The sequence below is a fragment of the Rhinolophus hipposideros genome (genome assembly GCF_964194185.1).
Source record: "Rhinolophus hipposideros genome assembly, chromosome: 8".
NCBI lineage: Eukaryota > Metazoa > Chordata > Mammalia > Chiroptera > Rhinolophidae > Rhinolophus > Rhinolophus hipposideros.
In genome coordinates this window covers 73,762,685-73,778,063 of record NC_138054.1, presented here as the reverse complement: position 1 = coordinate 73,778,063, position 15,379 = coordinate 73,762,685, and the positions used below count along the sequence as shown (strand labels likewise).

General features: G+C 40.4%; 1 protein-coding gene across 1 annotated transcript in view; it reads left to right on the top strand.

Moving 5' to 3' along the window:
- Positions 1 to 102: 102 nt before the first annotated feature.
- The window catches only part of KPNA6 (karyopherin subunit alpha 6), a gene marked incomplete at its 5' end in the record, with an annotated part of 38,908 nt that continues 23,631 nt past the window's right edge, over positions 103 to 15,379 (top strand). The window contains one exon of the mRNA XM_081055749.1: positions 103 to 211. Coding sequence (XP_080911875.1) covers positions 103 to 211 — 109 coding nt within the window. The remainder of the gene's footprint in view (positions 212 to 15,379) is intronic.

The window sequence follows — 15,379 nt, the reverse complement described above, 5'->3', positions numbered from 1 at the left end:
GATCCCATTCCTATTCCCCGCTTTTTTAGCTGCGGTCTCTTTAAGAGCGGTCCTCTGTAAACTGGGCTGTGGAGCTGAGAGCGCATTTCTTCCCGGGGTTGAATGTTAAGTTGTTTGTCCGTTTCGGGCTGCCGTCTGGCAGGTCCGCCATATTGTCTGCTGAAGCTGCCGCTGAAGCTGCCGCCGCTAAGTAGGAGCGGAGCCGCGATGGGTGAGTAAGGGAACCAGGCATCTGGGGATTCGAGTTGAGGCCGTCTTGAGGCTTAGGTCTGGCGACAGCCTGTCTCCAATTTTCAGAGGATGTCTGAGTCCCCTCCAAGTAGGTTTGGGGGAGAAGCCAGGCCGGGAGTGGCGCTTAGGCCAGTTTGGGGCCGGGCTAGGGCCCATGCGGGGAGCAGTCCTTGGGGGCTGGTTCTGGGAACACGTCGCCACGCCTGGAGCCCCCACGTGGTGTCCCTGGGCCAGAGCCCAAGCGTTCCCCGGGGCTAGAAAGGGGCCGACCGTCCGGCCTGCGCCGAGACTGGGGCCGGGAAACGGGCTCCCCGCCGCAGGCCCGGGCGGCGCCACGGGATCCTCATCCAGGCGTGTGTTTGACCGACGCGCATCTTGGCTGGATGCAGTGGCTCCCCTGAACTGAGGGAAATCCTACCCACGTCGCGCTTAGAGTCCCCTGGTGAGGGGACGCCAGGCAAGCCAGCTCCAGGCCCGCCATCAAGGGCAGCCATGCTCAAGACAGCCTGGGCCGCTGAAGGCTAGAACTTCCCCAGCCAAAGCAAAAACAGGGTGGTGCGGTTAGGTTTAGAGGGACGGCCTTCGTAGTGGTGGAAAACCAAAGGCCCAGACAGTGTGGCCGTATATAGGTCGGGGATTTAAGGTCTCTGGGCCCGGCCCTGGTTGGGGGAAAAGGAGAGACCTGTTGCTCTTTCTGAAGGGACTCCGGCTGGCCAGGCTTGTGCCAGGAGAGAATGCGATGGAGAAGCCTTTGGGTTTAGGGGCAGACACATTAGTGGTATTTCCTCTCCAGCAATAAAAAAAATACCAAATTTGCTAAAGCTCTTATGTGCAAACATTGTTCTGAGTGCTTTACATGTCCCGTTTTACTTAATATGAGCAACCTAATGAGACAGATACTGTTATTCGTATTTTACAGATAAGGAAACTGAGGCTTAGGGAGGTAAGGTAACGTACCCAAGGTCACACAGTTAGTGCCTAAACCTGGGTGCTCACTCTAGAGCCCTAGTTTATAGCCTGGCCCCCTAGTGGTTGGGCTGGAAAAGGGGGAAAGAAAGCTTGTAACCCTAGGCCAGGTTGTAAAGGTGGTGGGTTTTTTTGCTTTTTGGTTTTTTTTTTTGCTGGTGGGCCCACTTTGAAATCTTTAGTCTGAACAGAACTGGAAAACTGCAGCTTGAATTGCTAACCCCAACTGCTGTTTGTGTGTGGGTGGGAGGGCGGGGGAGGAGCCAAATGATACTCTGGAATTGAGTTTTGTAAGATCCTGATTCTGAGGAAACATTAATTATTCCCTTGAACAGCAAGGCAATGACTGTAGAATGGGATCTGGTATTATAACCCTGTCTGGCACTTCCTAGCCCTCATCCAGAGAAGTCGCTTAGATAAATGCAGTAATGCCTATGGAAAGCACAGCCACCATAAGTGTTCTTTTTCTTCCTTTCTGAGCCTTCTATGCTCTCATCTCTAGAAAGAGGGAAGGGCAGTGTTATCAAGGTGTTTGAGGGCTAAAGATAACACAGTGTTGGAAGCCTAGTAAGGGCTCTATAAATATCAGAACAGATTGTTTACCTTCAATAATGTTAGTTCCTTTCTCTTAAGTACTCTGGTTTCCAGAATCTTCCATTAAGATTTATAAGCCTGTCTTTGTAATTGCAGCTTTATGTATCAGTGAAAAAGTTTAGGGGCTTTTATGTTACAGATTTTACATTGGCCTTCAATTTCAGGAACACTGGTACCTCAAAGGGAGGGAGCTACTAATATTTTTAGTTTGTTGAGTTCAGTGAAATAAATCTGGTACAATTTACTCAGTCTTTACAGATTGGGAAACTACCTCAGAGAAGATAACACCTGGTAAACAGTAAAGCCAGAAATGAGATTCTTAACCGTTTTGCTGCACATAAACCTCTTGGAAGACTTAAGGTGTGAAGTAAAGTAGTCTTTTTCTGGTAGACTTTGAAATGAAAGTTCTTAAGTGGAGCAACAAAATCTGACCTGGGTCCTGATGGGGATTTTTAGTCTAGAGTGGGGTGGCCTCCCCTTTTCTCCAGCTCCAATTCAAGTACCTTTCACGTCTCACCCTGTCATTCTGAATGTCCAGCTATTGGTGGTTTTGTTTTTTTTTTTGTTTGTTTTCAGTTGGTCTTTATACCATGGGAGTGAAACTAGTGTAAGGATACATTTAATCCTAATAGTGAATCCTCATTTTTAAATGACTAAACTGAGGCTTCGAGATTGGATGACTAGTCCAAGGCTGGTGATATAGGCCCTTTGGGTCCTGGGGACACTAACACGGCCTGCGCCACATCTACATGAATCTAGAACCTGTTATATTTCACTGTGTCTCAGGTGTACTCTCCTTGAGCTCTGGCCTATATCCTATGCTATTTCTCCTATGGCAGACTTCACTAGCCTTGACAGACCTTTATAATGATTTCACTGCCATTAGGGACCCTGTGCAAGTGATCTTTGCAGCTCTGGAAGTTACTTATGCTAACCCTCGCCGGCAGAGACCACCACCTCTCAAAACTAAGTCTTGGCAGACACTGGTGGTTTTATCACCATCCCTACCACCTTGCTAACCAAGAATGGGGCAACCCCTCCCCAGCCCCAGGGACTAGGTCTTGATTAATATAAACTCTAAACCAAATCATTGTAATTCTATCTCCCTGGGCAGTGATTGATTTGGGCATGGGCATGTGATACAGTTCTGGCTAATTAGATGTGAAGGGAAGCCTGGGTGCCTTCTGAAAAAGCCTCCCTTATTTAAAAGAGATTTGCCAAGTTTTATTATTTTTTGCCAGCTTATATTTTAATTCAGGTATCACCAAAATGTGAGAGCCTCATAAAAAGAGAGATGGGAAAACTATAATAGTCAACACTTACTAGAACTTCCTATGTGCTAGGCACTGAGTACTGTAATGTTAACTCAGTTCTCATATTCTCATCTTCTAGTTGAGGAAATTGAATCTCAGAGAGGTTCAGTAACTTGCAAAAGGTCAGAGCTAGTAAATAGAGGAATCACTTACGTAGTACAGTTCTAACCAAAATATTGGCCGTGAAGGGCAGTGTTCTGCCTCTGGTAAGCAAAGAGCCAGCCCTTTCTGACTCTGAAATTGCCATTAGTAATGTGGGATCATGAGGCAAAATTTATAAGAGCAGGCAGTTCTAAAGGTGCGAGTAAAGAAGGTAGAACCTGATCTCTTTCTGATGTTTTTAAGCAACTGAATTAGCCAACTTTGCAACTGTCCACTATCTCTGGGTTTAAATAGGACACTGAAGACCACTTCAGTTTGCTTTTGGGTGCATGTAACAAAAACTTTCTAACTGATAACCCTTCCTGTCAGGAAGTGATTTAGCCCATCTCTTCTTTTAGTTTCCCTCCAGCCTTGCCCACCCACCCCACAATTCATAACAGCTACTTGCAGAGAAGGCACTAAACCATCAATCACCACCTAAGTATCTCACAAGCTTTAAACTCACTACCCCTTCTTGGCCTGCTTTTCCTGCCATTTTAATAGTGAGACCATTAGCCCAGACACTAGGACATAACATAGAAACCTTATCCATCTTTGAAAGTCCTTTACTCGTTTCTTCCCTTTCTGTATTGGCAGTTGTTGGATACTGTGTGATCTTGTTGCTGAGGTCTTCCCTAAATTGCTTTGTCTAGGTTTTTCTCACAGCATGGTCCCACAAAGAGTATTAATTAATTAATCCTTACTGAGTCTCAGGCTCCTCAAAAAGAAGATATGGATAATGCTGTTTATTAATGTTGTTAGTAAAGATTCAATGAATCACTAGATGTCAAAAAATATTGTAAACTGTAAAGGTGTTGTAACTTCGGAAGCCCTCCAAGTCTCTTCTATAGCCTCTCCTACCACTACCAGTTCTGCTGCAGCAAATGTTGCTAAAACACTCCTCCAATCTTCACTCTCCTCAGTTTAGCAATCTTCACAGGATTTCACAATCTTGTCTACAGGATCAAATCATAACCCATAGGGTATGATATTCAAGGCCTTCTTATCAACTTTACTAGATTATTCCACGGAACGTTTATCCACACGTCCTGCATTCCACTCTGACTACCTCCTTTGTACTTTCCCTATGGAAATCTGGCCTGTTTTTCAAGATCTAGTTTAAACGCTAGGTGAACATCCTTCGTGAACCTTTCCCACATATTTTTCAGGTCTTCCAAACTGGAAGTAAACGCTCCTGAATTCTCCTGTAGCACTTGGTTCTTGCCTTTCACATAGCCCTTTTCATATTCATTTTTGTATTTCAGTTACTTCATGCTGTGCTATTATTAGTTCTTTGACCAGTTAACCAGTTACTTAATCCCTCATTTCTTAGAGCCTAATTTCTTCATCTCTATAACAAGGATAATAGTATCTACCTTATAGGAGTGGTAGGGGGATTGAATGAGCTACTGCATGTAAAGCATTTTAGCATGGTGTTTAGCACACAGCAAGGACTTAATAAGTGATAACTAATTGCTGTTAGTCTCTTAGTGAACAAATAAAGTGCTTACTCTGTGTCAGGCCCTGTGCCAAATATAAAGATTAATCAATTTGTTTTTGAGGGGAAGCCATAAATATATATTATGAATATTTGTCAGGAACTCATGCTTTTAGGGGCTAGGCAGGCAACAGTTACTAATTTCAGCAAATTATTGAATGCCTAGTATATGCCAAGGACTCTTCTAAGGCCCTGGAAATATAGCAGTGAACAGAACAGACAAAAATCTATCTTTCTGGTGAAATCTCCAGAGTTTAAATTCCATTGGTAATTGAGTGAAATCAACCAAATACTAGTAGAAACTGGCAGGCCAGCTCTAGCCCCATGCAGTCTGTTGAGCTGCCTTCAGGTGTTGCCATGAGGGAATGAATGTAAGTCTAGTGTTGCCTTATTGTATAATTTCCCGTTCCTTTCCAAAGTCCCTCTCCCTCTTGAAGTTGGAAATCTGAATTTCATATGATATTAATGGATGAAACATTTATAAATGTTACAGTTAACTTTTAAAATCTAAAAACATTAAGCAAACCAAAGCTAGGATATTTGAGGCCAAATATAGCCTAGGAATTGCCTGTCTTATTTATAAATTTTGCCTGAATTAATATTCTGTGTATTTTATAAAATATTTCTTAAAATAGTCTGTGTATTTTACCAAACTCTGTGTATTTAAAGGTACATTTTAAAAGGGTGAAGAGAAATATTTTTAAATGTTTTGCTGATCATGACAGCATTATGTATTCAGTAGGCATGATTTTTGAGCATATTATACATTTGGAATAAGATGCACAAGAGATTGTAAGTCCATACTTTAAATAGTCTTCTAGATAATTTTAAATTTTGGGTTGACTTAGTTCTAATTAGTGGTCATTATATTATTTTGTTTTATTGTGATGTGGCAAGTGAAATTTTGGTACTTAAGAGCTCATACTTCCAGGGATATCAGCTCTGCTGTTTCTTTGTTCCTCTTATAATTGCATTATTAACATCTTCCATTCAGTTTCTTGATAGGACTCTAAACTATTTATCCATTTTATGAATGTTAATTTATTTAAATCTCGATAACTTATAATTATGCATACAAACTACAGTATGATGCCATATGTGAAATGTGAATGAACTAGTGTCCTCACTTGGTATAACTCTCAGTCTTCCTTCAGGAAAACTTGGCTATCTGACCAAAGTTGCCAGTATTAATAGGTATACATATATTCACACACACCCCTATAATAAATGTAAACTTTACTAATCTTGTATATTATATATTAATATATTAGCATATATTGTTAGAAAAAAACATCTGTATATTTTTTAATTCCTGCATACCAGTTAATCTTTTTTCTGTTGATGGAACTTGTGGTTTTTTTTATTTTTCAATTATAATATTATATTAGTTTCGGGTGTACCCCAGTTAATCTTGTGTTCTGTACTTTGGAGAACAGTATAAATTGATAAATATTTTGGATGGTGCAGTCCAGAGTGCAATAGATACATAGGGCCACCCCAGCCTAAGGGAATCAGGGACGGCCATTAAGCTAAGTGAGACCTGACCTATGGAGAGGAGTTGTCAGTGGCAGGGTGGGGATAACTGAGTATTTCAGAAGCAAAAGATTGGTAGACTAGATGGGTTGGTAGCATGGGAAGGAATTATAGTTGGATTTTATCCGGATGACAGTGAAATGCCATTGAAGGATTTTAATCTCAGAAGTGAACCACATCGATTTATTTGTATTAAATCTTGGACTGCTCTGGAGAGAATGAATTAGACTATTAGGTTGGTGCAAAAATAATTGAGGTTTACAAGGTTAAAAATAATGGTAAAAACCGCAATTACTTTTGCACCAACCAAATACAAGATACCAGCTAGGAGGTTCTTTAAATAGGTAATTGGTTCTTACGTGCAGAAGTCCTAGCGAGTTGGTGCTGGTGACTGAGGGGAGTAATTGAGTTAGGAATTTGAATTCGTAGGGCTGGTTTATTGTTTTCATCTGGAGGCTGGAGCTCGAAGTCAGGGGTGGAACTAAGCATGACTCCTAGGCCTCTTGCCTTGAGTGGATAGTGCTGCTGTTAACAGAGAGGTTTAAATCGGGACATTTTGAGGTGTCTCTGTGACCTCCAAGGGAAGGGGTCCAAAATGCAATTGGATACAGAAGTCTGAAGCTCGAGAGTAAGGTCTGGGGATGGGGTTAGAGGTTTGATCATCTGTTTACCTATGTATGGTAACTAAAACCATGGGAATTACTGATGGCACCTATGAAAAATGTGTATCAGGGGAGATGGACTCAAAAGAGAACCCCAAGTTACATCAGCTTTAATATGCAGGAAAAAGGGATCAGTAGCCAGAATTGGAAGGAGAAATAAGGAGTGATAGGTGTCTCAAAAACCAAGGGAAAGGAGAGAATTTCAAGTAGAAGGAAATGGTTGTCAGTATTGAGTGCTGCCAAAAGGACCAGCAGAATAAGGACTGAGAAGTTCTAATTGAATTTAGCATCATGCACTTGATCAGTGGCTTTTACAAAAAGTTTTGATGGCATGAAAGCAAGTTGGAGTGGGCTAAGAAATGAGAGAGGAGAGACAACTTTGAAGAAGTTTGGAGTAAAGACAGAAGGAACAGGTTAATGAGGCTCTTATTAAGTCTAGGCAGGAGATCATGAAGACCTGAATTAGGACAAGGGCGGTACAACAGAAAAATTAGGAAATAAAGTCAGCCATTCTTAGTGATTGGATGTGGCCATAAGGGCAAGGAAGGGAGTTGTCAAGGGTGACCCCCAAGTGTCTGGCTTGAAAAGCTGAGAAGATACCAGTACAGACCCCTAATCTCTAATAGTGTTTCTCAACCTGTTCTTTCGTTATCACCCTCCTAAGAAGCCTTTTTAGGCATTTTTTCCCCTAATGCATCCCTCCCGTGAAATTTTAATACATAGATACACTCTACATCTGTTTATGTACGGTAAGTATGTCTTTGCTTTATGTATAAAAAGAATAAGCCTGAAGCTTGTTTCTTATTCAGTGCAGGGTTAAGAATGACTAAACAAAATTTTTATGTTAAAAGTTAAAAAACTATTTGCATTTAACTAAGTTTTATAGCTGTAATTGCTGAGTAACTTCTAATGTAATTTATTTTTAGTGAATTTTTAAACTTTTGCTTGATACGAGAAAATAACGTAGAACTGAACTAGCTGCTAGATATTCAGATATCATTGATATTTTTCTTGTCAACACTTGGCATAATTAATCATGACAAATTTTAATTTTTAGAAATAAACAATAACATATAAACTTAATTATCAGAGCCGATGTCACACACAAAAGCATTGAGGATCAAACAAAAATAACATCCAGACACGTGTAACAGGCATGCAATGGCCATCTTTAAGTCAGATGACTTAAAGATCTAGCGGTCGGACGAGAGGAAGTCCCCAGTCATGGCTGTCTATTCACCACAGGTTTGTACCACGGATCTTGCATACTTTTGGTCTGCCTTCCAGGAAGTCAGTGTCAATGCTGGTCACGCAACAGTGGAGAAAACCCAATGAAAGAAATGAAATATTAAGGAATAAGACTTTATTGCTAAGGTTGAACTTTGGAGAACTGCATACCTTTGTATTATCTAAGTACTCCCCACCCCACAAACCAGTTTCACCCTTTTGGGGGCATGCAATATTGCCCCCATTAAGAATGTATGCCGATCACTGCACTGTACATCTAAAGCTGAACAATAATGAATGCCAACTATAATTTTATATATGTATATGTATACATGTATGCATATACTTACAAGAAGCGTAGTACAGCATTAGGAATAGAGACAGTGGAAATGTAATGGCTTGGTGCAATGTCAAAGGGATAGTGGATGGGGGAAAGGGGGTCCACACAGTGTGAGGGATATAAGTGATAAACGTCTAAGTAGTACTTTGTCTTGTGCACCTGAAACTAATAAAAAAATTTTAATCTAAAAAAAGGAAAAAATAATTAATCACTAATTAAAATTGCATTTTTAAAGACAAAAAAAGAGAATGTATGCCGATAAGAAACCAATTATGCCAGATATTTCAGAATTCTGATTGTTTAAATTTTAGAAAGGCATGTACATGTAAGTTGGATAATACCTCCAGCAGGGTCTGGGATAAAGCCTATATAGTCAAATATTAATACTTTGTAGCAAACTGTTTGAATATTAAGTGAGATAAATAAGGTCTATAAATAGTCTCATATTAGTTTTGTTCAGATTTTGCAGCTAAATGTGTTTTGAGGCTATATTTACTTAAAAAAAACTTTTTAGAGTTCTTTTGATTTCTGAATTCCAAATAAGGAATTGTGAACCATGAAGTAAGAGAAATGTATAGGAAGTAGGTTTATGGAGATGATGACTTTTAAATTAAAAAAAAAAATTGAGATGCTTATGGGTCATGGGTGGAAGGAACCCCTTGGGTATTAGGTGTGGACTGCAGATGTAGATTTGGAAGTCATTAGTATTTGTTTTCCAAAGATGCAATAATTGTCTGATGAGACGTGATTGGAATTGCTCATCTTGGGGTGAGGTAAATGGTAGAGAGCAAGTCCTTTTTTAAAATTCTGGCTCCTTGTTTCTTACAGCCTAGCTTTGGAGAGAATGAAGATGGAAAAGAAGGATAAAGATTAAGAGAAAGGAGCTATAAACACAACAACCCAAATCTATGGGACACAGCGAAAGCATTCTTAAGAGGGAAATTCATAGCAATACAGGCCTACCTCAAGAAACAAGAAAAATCTCAAATAAATAAAATAAAAATAAATTTTAAATAAGAGAGAAAGGAGCTACAGTGTTAGGAGAAAGGAGCAGGAAAAAACTACCTATTAATAAAGAGCAAGAAAATATAGCTGTCCTTTTTGACCCAACTTCTGGAAATTGCCCTCATGGGCAATTCAGGCTTTTCAGAGTAGGAGCTTCCGAAAAAGGAAGTAACCATCGATTTAGCATTTAGGCCCTATTTATTTTCACAGTATCTCTCCAATCCTGCAGGGCAATGAAGTTTATCCTCGTTTTATAGTTAATGGAAATAGAAACTCAAAGATAGTGGGTATGGTTATGTAGTTGGAATTGGAACCCAGCTCACCTGACTCCTCAATTGGTGCTCTTTCCATGGTATTTGAAGGATTTGAGGGAAAACATTGGATGTCCATACATAGCATGTCTTCTGAGGGCAGAGAGGATTCCCTTTGTGTGCCTCTTCCCCTCCTTGTTGTCCTGAGCCCTTGTACATGGGGTCACAGCACATTGCCTCCCCAGTCTAGCTCCTTTTTGGATCACTGTATACGTACAAGTTAGAGAAACCCCTGCTTTTAATTTGTCAGAAGGACTGTTGAAACAGCCCTTTCTTGTACCTATTACTAAACGTTAAAATGAAGAGCTAATCACGGGGATTTGTGTAATGCAGCCTGCAGACAAATGCAGAAGGCTCCCTGTTTGATGACTCCGGATGAAGGGGTGTAGGGCTGCAGAACCGCGTCCAGGTAGCCAGAAGTTCACTGTTACATCTGAGACGTGTTGCTTTTATTCCTCTCTAACCAAACTGGCTTGTTCCCCAAACCAACCTTGGACTTTCTGTTCTAATCTTTGCTCCTGGTGAACTGTTCTCCCCACCCGTTATCTTCAGAAATATTAACCATCCAGCCTTCAAAGACCACTTTAGAGGTTACAACTCAGTAAAGCTAGTTCTCACTCCCACCCTCTGAACTCATTGCATACTTAGATTCATTATCTTTTATATTCTTGATGCTATGACACTAAACTATGTTGTAAAGCGTCCTTTACACAGTGCCTGGCACACACATTTTTAAAAATGAATAATGAACCACTTGTCTATTTGAGTCAATTTGGAGATAACCATTTGGAATATATACTTCACCCCCCGCCCCCCACTTCCTTGAACAGGGTGACTGCATAGGAGATATTCAGTGAATATTTTGTGGTTGGCTTAAATGGAAGTTGAGTTCTTTGCTTTCCCTACTTTAAGTAATTCATTTTAGTTCGTTGTAGTACCTAATGGTATTGGTAATGGGGTGTCCCTAGGAGGGTGAGAGCTGCCAGATTCTGCAGTCTACAAAGAACAGTTAGAAATTTTCTTCTGGAGAAATTGTTCAGACTGTATCTATCCTTAGTCCTCTCCTATGTCTCGGCACCCCTTACATCCCACACCTAGGTCTGAGCACTGCATTTACATATAGACTCAAAAGCCCAAAGAACTACCGTGTTTCCCCAAAAATAAGACCTAGCCAGACCATTAGTTCTTTTGGAGCAAAAATTAATATAAGACCCAGCATCATATTGTATTGTATTGTATTACATTATATTATACCCGGTCTTGTATTACATAAGACTGGGTCTTATAGTAAAATAAGACCGAGTCTTATATTAATTTTTGCTCCAAAAGACGCATTAGAGCTGATGGTCCAGCTAGGTCTTATTTTCGGGGAAACACGGTACTATTTAAAACGTGCTTTCATGTATATTTTAATTTGATCTTCACTGTGATTCTGAGATAGGGTAAGGGTAGAAAAATTGAGATACAGGTAAGTGACACCTAAGGTGATAAACTTGTTAACTAGTAATACCAGAAATGCCATTGTCCGGCTTTGTAGCTCCTTTCACCAATACCATAGTCTTTTCTGCTGTACTTTTTGGTGGTCCATCCAGCACAACCACCTTCTCTCAGTCTAGATATTTCTTTCTAACACAAACCCCTGGAGATATGCTGTCCATTCACATAATGTGGAGGTTTTAAAAGATTTTTAACCCTACACCAGACTTAAATGGCATTTATCTTAGCTCATCCTATTTCCTTCAACTTTGTATTTCCCTTACCACAGCTGCTGCCACTACCAATCACTACACACACACACACACAGACACGCACGCACGCACGCACGCGCACACACACGCACGCGCAGTGGAGGGTGCCACAAAAACAACAGGGAGGTTGAACTCAATGGTTTTTGTTTTTCCTTTGAAGTGGCAGACAACCTTCAAGTGACTACCTACCTGTCAGTTCCTACAGTTTTCTACTTCTGTTCATATCAGTGTTAGTATCATCTGATGTTTGTATTTCCTATTCCTGGCAAGAACTGGACCACACCTCGTTTGAGGGGTTGAGCCAGGCAGTGGTTAGGGTGGTAGAAACCAAGAAAGAGCACCATGTTTCCCCGAAAACAAGACCTGCACCCAAAATAAGCCTCGTTTAGATCGTCAGCCAGACAAATGCATTTAGTACGTTATAACGATTTCCAGAAGAAGATGACATGACTGTATTTGAATAAATGTAGATTGTTGTACCTGAAAAAATAAGACATCCCCTGAAAATACGCCCTAATGCATCTTTTGGAGCAAAAATTAATATAAGACCCGGTCTTATTTTGGGGGGAAACACGGCATTCACACTCCTAGGAAATGACAAGGGAATTCCCTTGTGGCCAGTGTGCTGTTAAGTAAAATGTATGTCCTAGAGAGATCATTGATTGACTTTAGTTAGAAAGATCTGGATTAGACTCTCCCACTTCTTAGCTGGGTCCTCTGCCAGTTATACTTGTTTCCCCACCTCTAAAACGGGGGTCTATGAGCTTAGGCTTAAAAATTAAAAGCTAAGTAAATTATTAATAAATCATTACTAATCAAATTTGAATTTTCCCTGGGAACATCCCCTCTACAGAAGTCAGACATTGACTGGGATATTTGAAAGATCTTTCAAAGGGGTATCTTAGTTTTTAGTGTGGATTTAGTAGATACAGTTGTGCACCACTTAACAAGGATACGTTCTGAGAAACGTATCGTTAGGCGATTTAGTCAATATGCGAACATCGTAGAGCATACTACACAAACCTAGATAGGTGGTATAGCCTACTATTGTAATTGTATGTGCTACAGTTTTATATAATTGGCAGAGCGGGAGGTTTGTTTATACTAGCATCACCACAACGGGTGAGTATTGCATTGCACTATGATGTTATGACGGCTGTGACATCACAACGATGGGAATTTTTCAGCTCCATTATAATCTTATAGGACCACCATTGTATACGTGGTCCATCTTTGACCAAAACGTTGTTAGGTAGCATGTGATTGTAAAATAGTTTCATTATGGCTAGAGACTTTGAAAGGCATTCTGGACTGAACTTGAGAAGACTGCTTCCTATCTAGCAGTAAAGACATAGATGTGTAATTTTCTTAATAAGAGTATCATGATCCTTTTCTTCCTTGGTGCCTGATGGAGGTCTCCTAGCAGGACATGGAAATAAGTAACTTGGCTCAGGAAAGGAACTTGTATACTGTAATAGTTTGTTGGTTTAATAGATTGGTTTAATCAAAAAATCATTAACTTGAAAGGCATCTCAAAGATAAATTCATTAAGGAAGGACTCATGTGGATCGCTGGTTTCTTTTGATTGTCTTAATGTGCTAATTGCTATATATAATGCCTAAAAAGAATAGGTATCCATATGCAAAAGATTGAAGTTTGAAGTTGGACCCCTACCCCATAACATATGCAAAAATTAACTCAGTGGATCAGAGACTGAAGTGTAAAGAGCTAACACTATAAAACTCTTAAGAAAACATAGGAGTGAATCTTCATGATCTTGGATTAAGATAACAGCACAAGCAACCAAAAAAAATTGGACTCACTTTCAGTCAAAATTTAAAATTCTTTTGCTTCACAGGCCACCATCATGGATAATGACCATTATGTAAGTGCTCACTCATATTTTGGCTGTCAAGTAACTAGTGTAACTAATAAATCAAGTAACTAATAAATAAATGATTCTTTGGGTCCTGTTTAGCTACATTCATCTTTCTCCATTTTCTATACAAATTTGTATATTCCTATTCCAGATTTTTGTTTTTGTGTTTTTCATTTTGTTGAATTTATTGTAAACTACATCAGATCCTTTGGAAAACAACTTTAAAATTTTGAATGAAATATTTGAGAGCATGTGTGTACTGTGTACTGTGCTATAGACTCAAAGATTCTTGCTCTCAAAGATTTAAAGGTCTGGAAGTGAGAGATGGTAAGTTGTGAACTAAAACAAAAACAATGTCATTGGAGGTTGTCGGCAGGAACCACTTTGGGATAACAGGTATCAAAGATAAGCAAAATTGGACACTAGTTAAAGTGGTAAGGACAGATTTTAATCAGTAATACACTATGGCAATAGAGAAAAGTGTGGACTGAACTCAGCTTCGATTTGTACAGAGGGAACTGGTCATTTTAAGCGGAAGATGAGGGAATAGAGGGAGGGAGGGTAAGATGGGGGGCTCAGTAGAGCAGAAGTGAAAAATTACAAAACTTAAGGAAGGGGGTTGGTCCATGTGAAGCCCATCTGATGTTTGCTAACTGGTGCTGATTGAAGTTAAGCTCCTACGTCCCACAGAGCCTGGGAGAGAGGCACCTATTTTCAGGTGTTGGCTGGAACAAACCATGAATTCTTTCGGCAGCCTTGAGATTTTCTCAGGCAGGCACTTTAAGGGGCCGAGGGTTATCCTAGGGATGTGATCTTGAGCTGTTAGTAACTATGTTTGTGTTTTGTTAAAGTCTTTATAGGCCAAAGTTGAGGCCTAGTTGAGAAAGGGGGCTCAGAGAAGCCTGGATAGAGATGGGTTAAGCAGAGAATCTCTGGCACAGGTGAAAAATCCGTTTACCAACCTGTTGTCCTTGGGGAGGAGAAAGTTGATGGCTTAGTCTAAGATAGGAGTGTCCAAACTTTTTTCAGCGTTTTTCACCAAGAGCCATATGCAGTAAAATACACAAACAGCCGGGCCACTCACTCGAGGTGAAGTACGTATTGCCTAACCTGGTTTATTTAAGTAAACAATGTATTTTTGGAATTTGCTGCGGGCCAATTAACAATGGATGAGGGGCCGCGGGCCGCAGTTTGGACACCCCTGGTCTGAGACCAGGTAAAAGTGAATGGTAATGGCACTAACTCTGAACTAGCAAAGACAGAAGAAGAAGCTGGTTTAAGGAGAAAGAAAGTGACGTGGAGCTGCATTTTCAGGTGGGAGGTTGTGACTAGCGATTTGGTGCTGGGTGTAAAAGTGGAGGTTGCAGCTAAGGGACATCACTTGGGCAGCTCCCGCTGAGAAGAGGACCAAAGGTGGGATTTTCATACACATTGACATTGAGAGATTGGCGTTGAAGAGGCACAAACACTGACACCTGAGGAGTGGATGGTATGGTAGGAGAGCTGGTAGAGAGTAGTGCCAACAGAATCACGTGTAGAGTTTCAAGAAGGCAAAAGTGATCATCAATGACAAAGTCAAATAGAATACACAAGGCTACCGGATTTAGCAGTCTAAATGTCTTTTTCTGAGGCATCAGTATCCTATAGTCTTACAACAGAGCATTTTTCTTCAGTTTTATAGCAATTCTGGAGGAAACCTTGGTTTCTGGGTTTCTAGTAAGAAACCCTTCTAAAACCTGCCTTTGGAAGTTCTCCATTCCTGTCGCAAGGAAGGTATCTTTGCTGGACACTTGTTCACTTCCCTTACACTTACTGGCGAACACTTATTAAGTAACAGCTAGGCCTTGTGTTTGGGACAGTGCAGGTGTTCATTAAGTATTGAATAAATATTTGAACAGTGCTTCATTCAACAGATATTTGTGTATCTATGA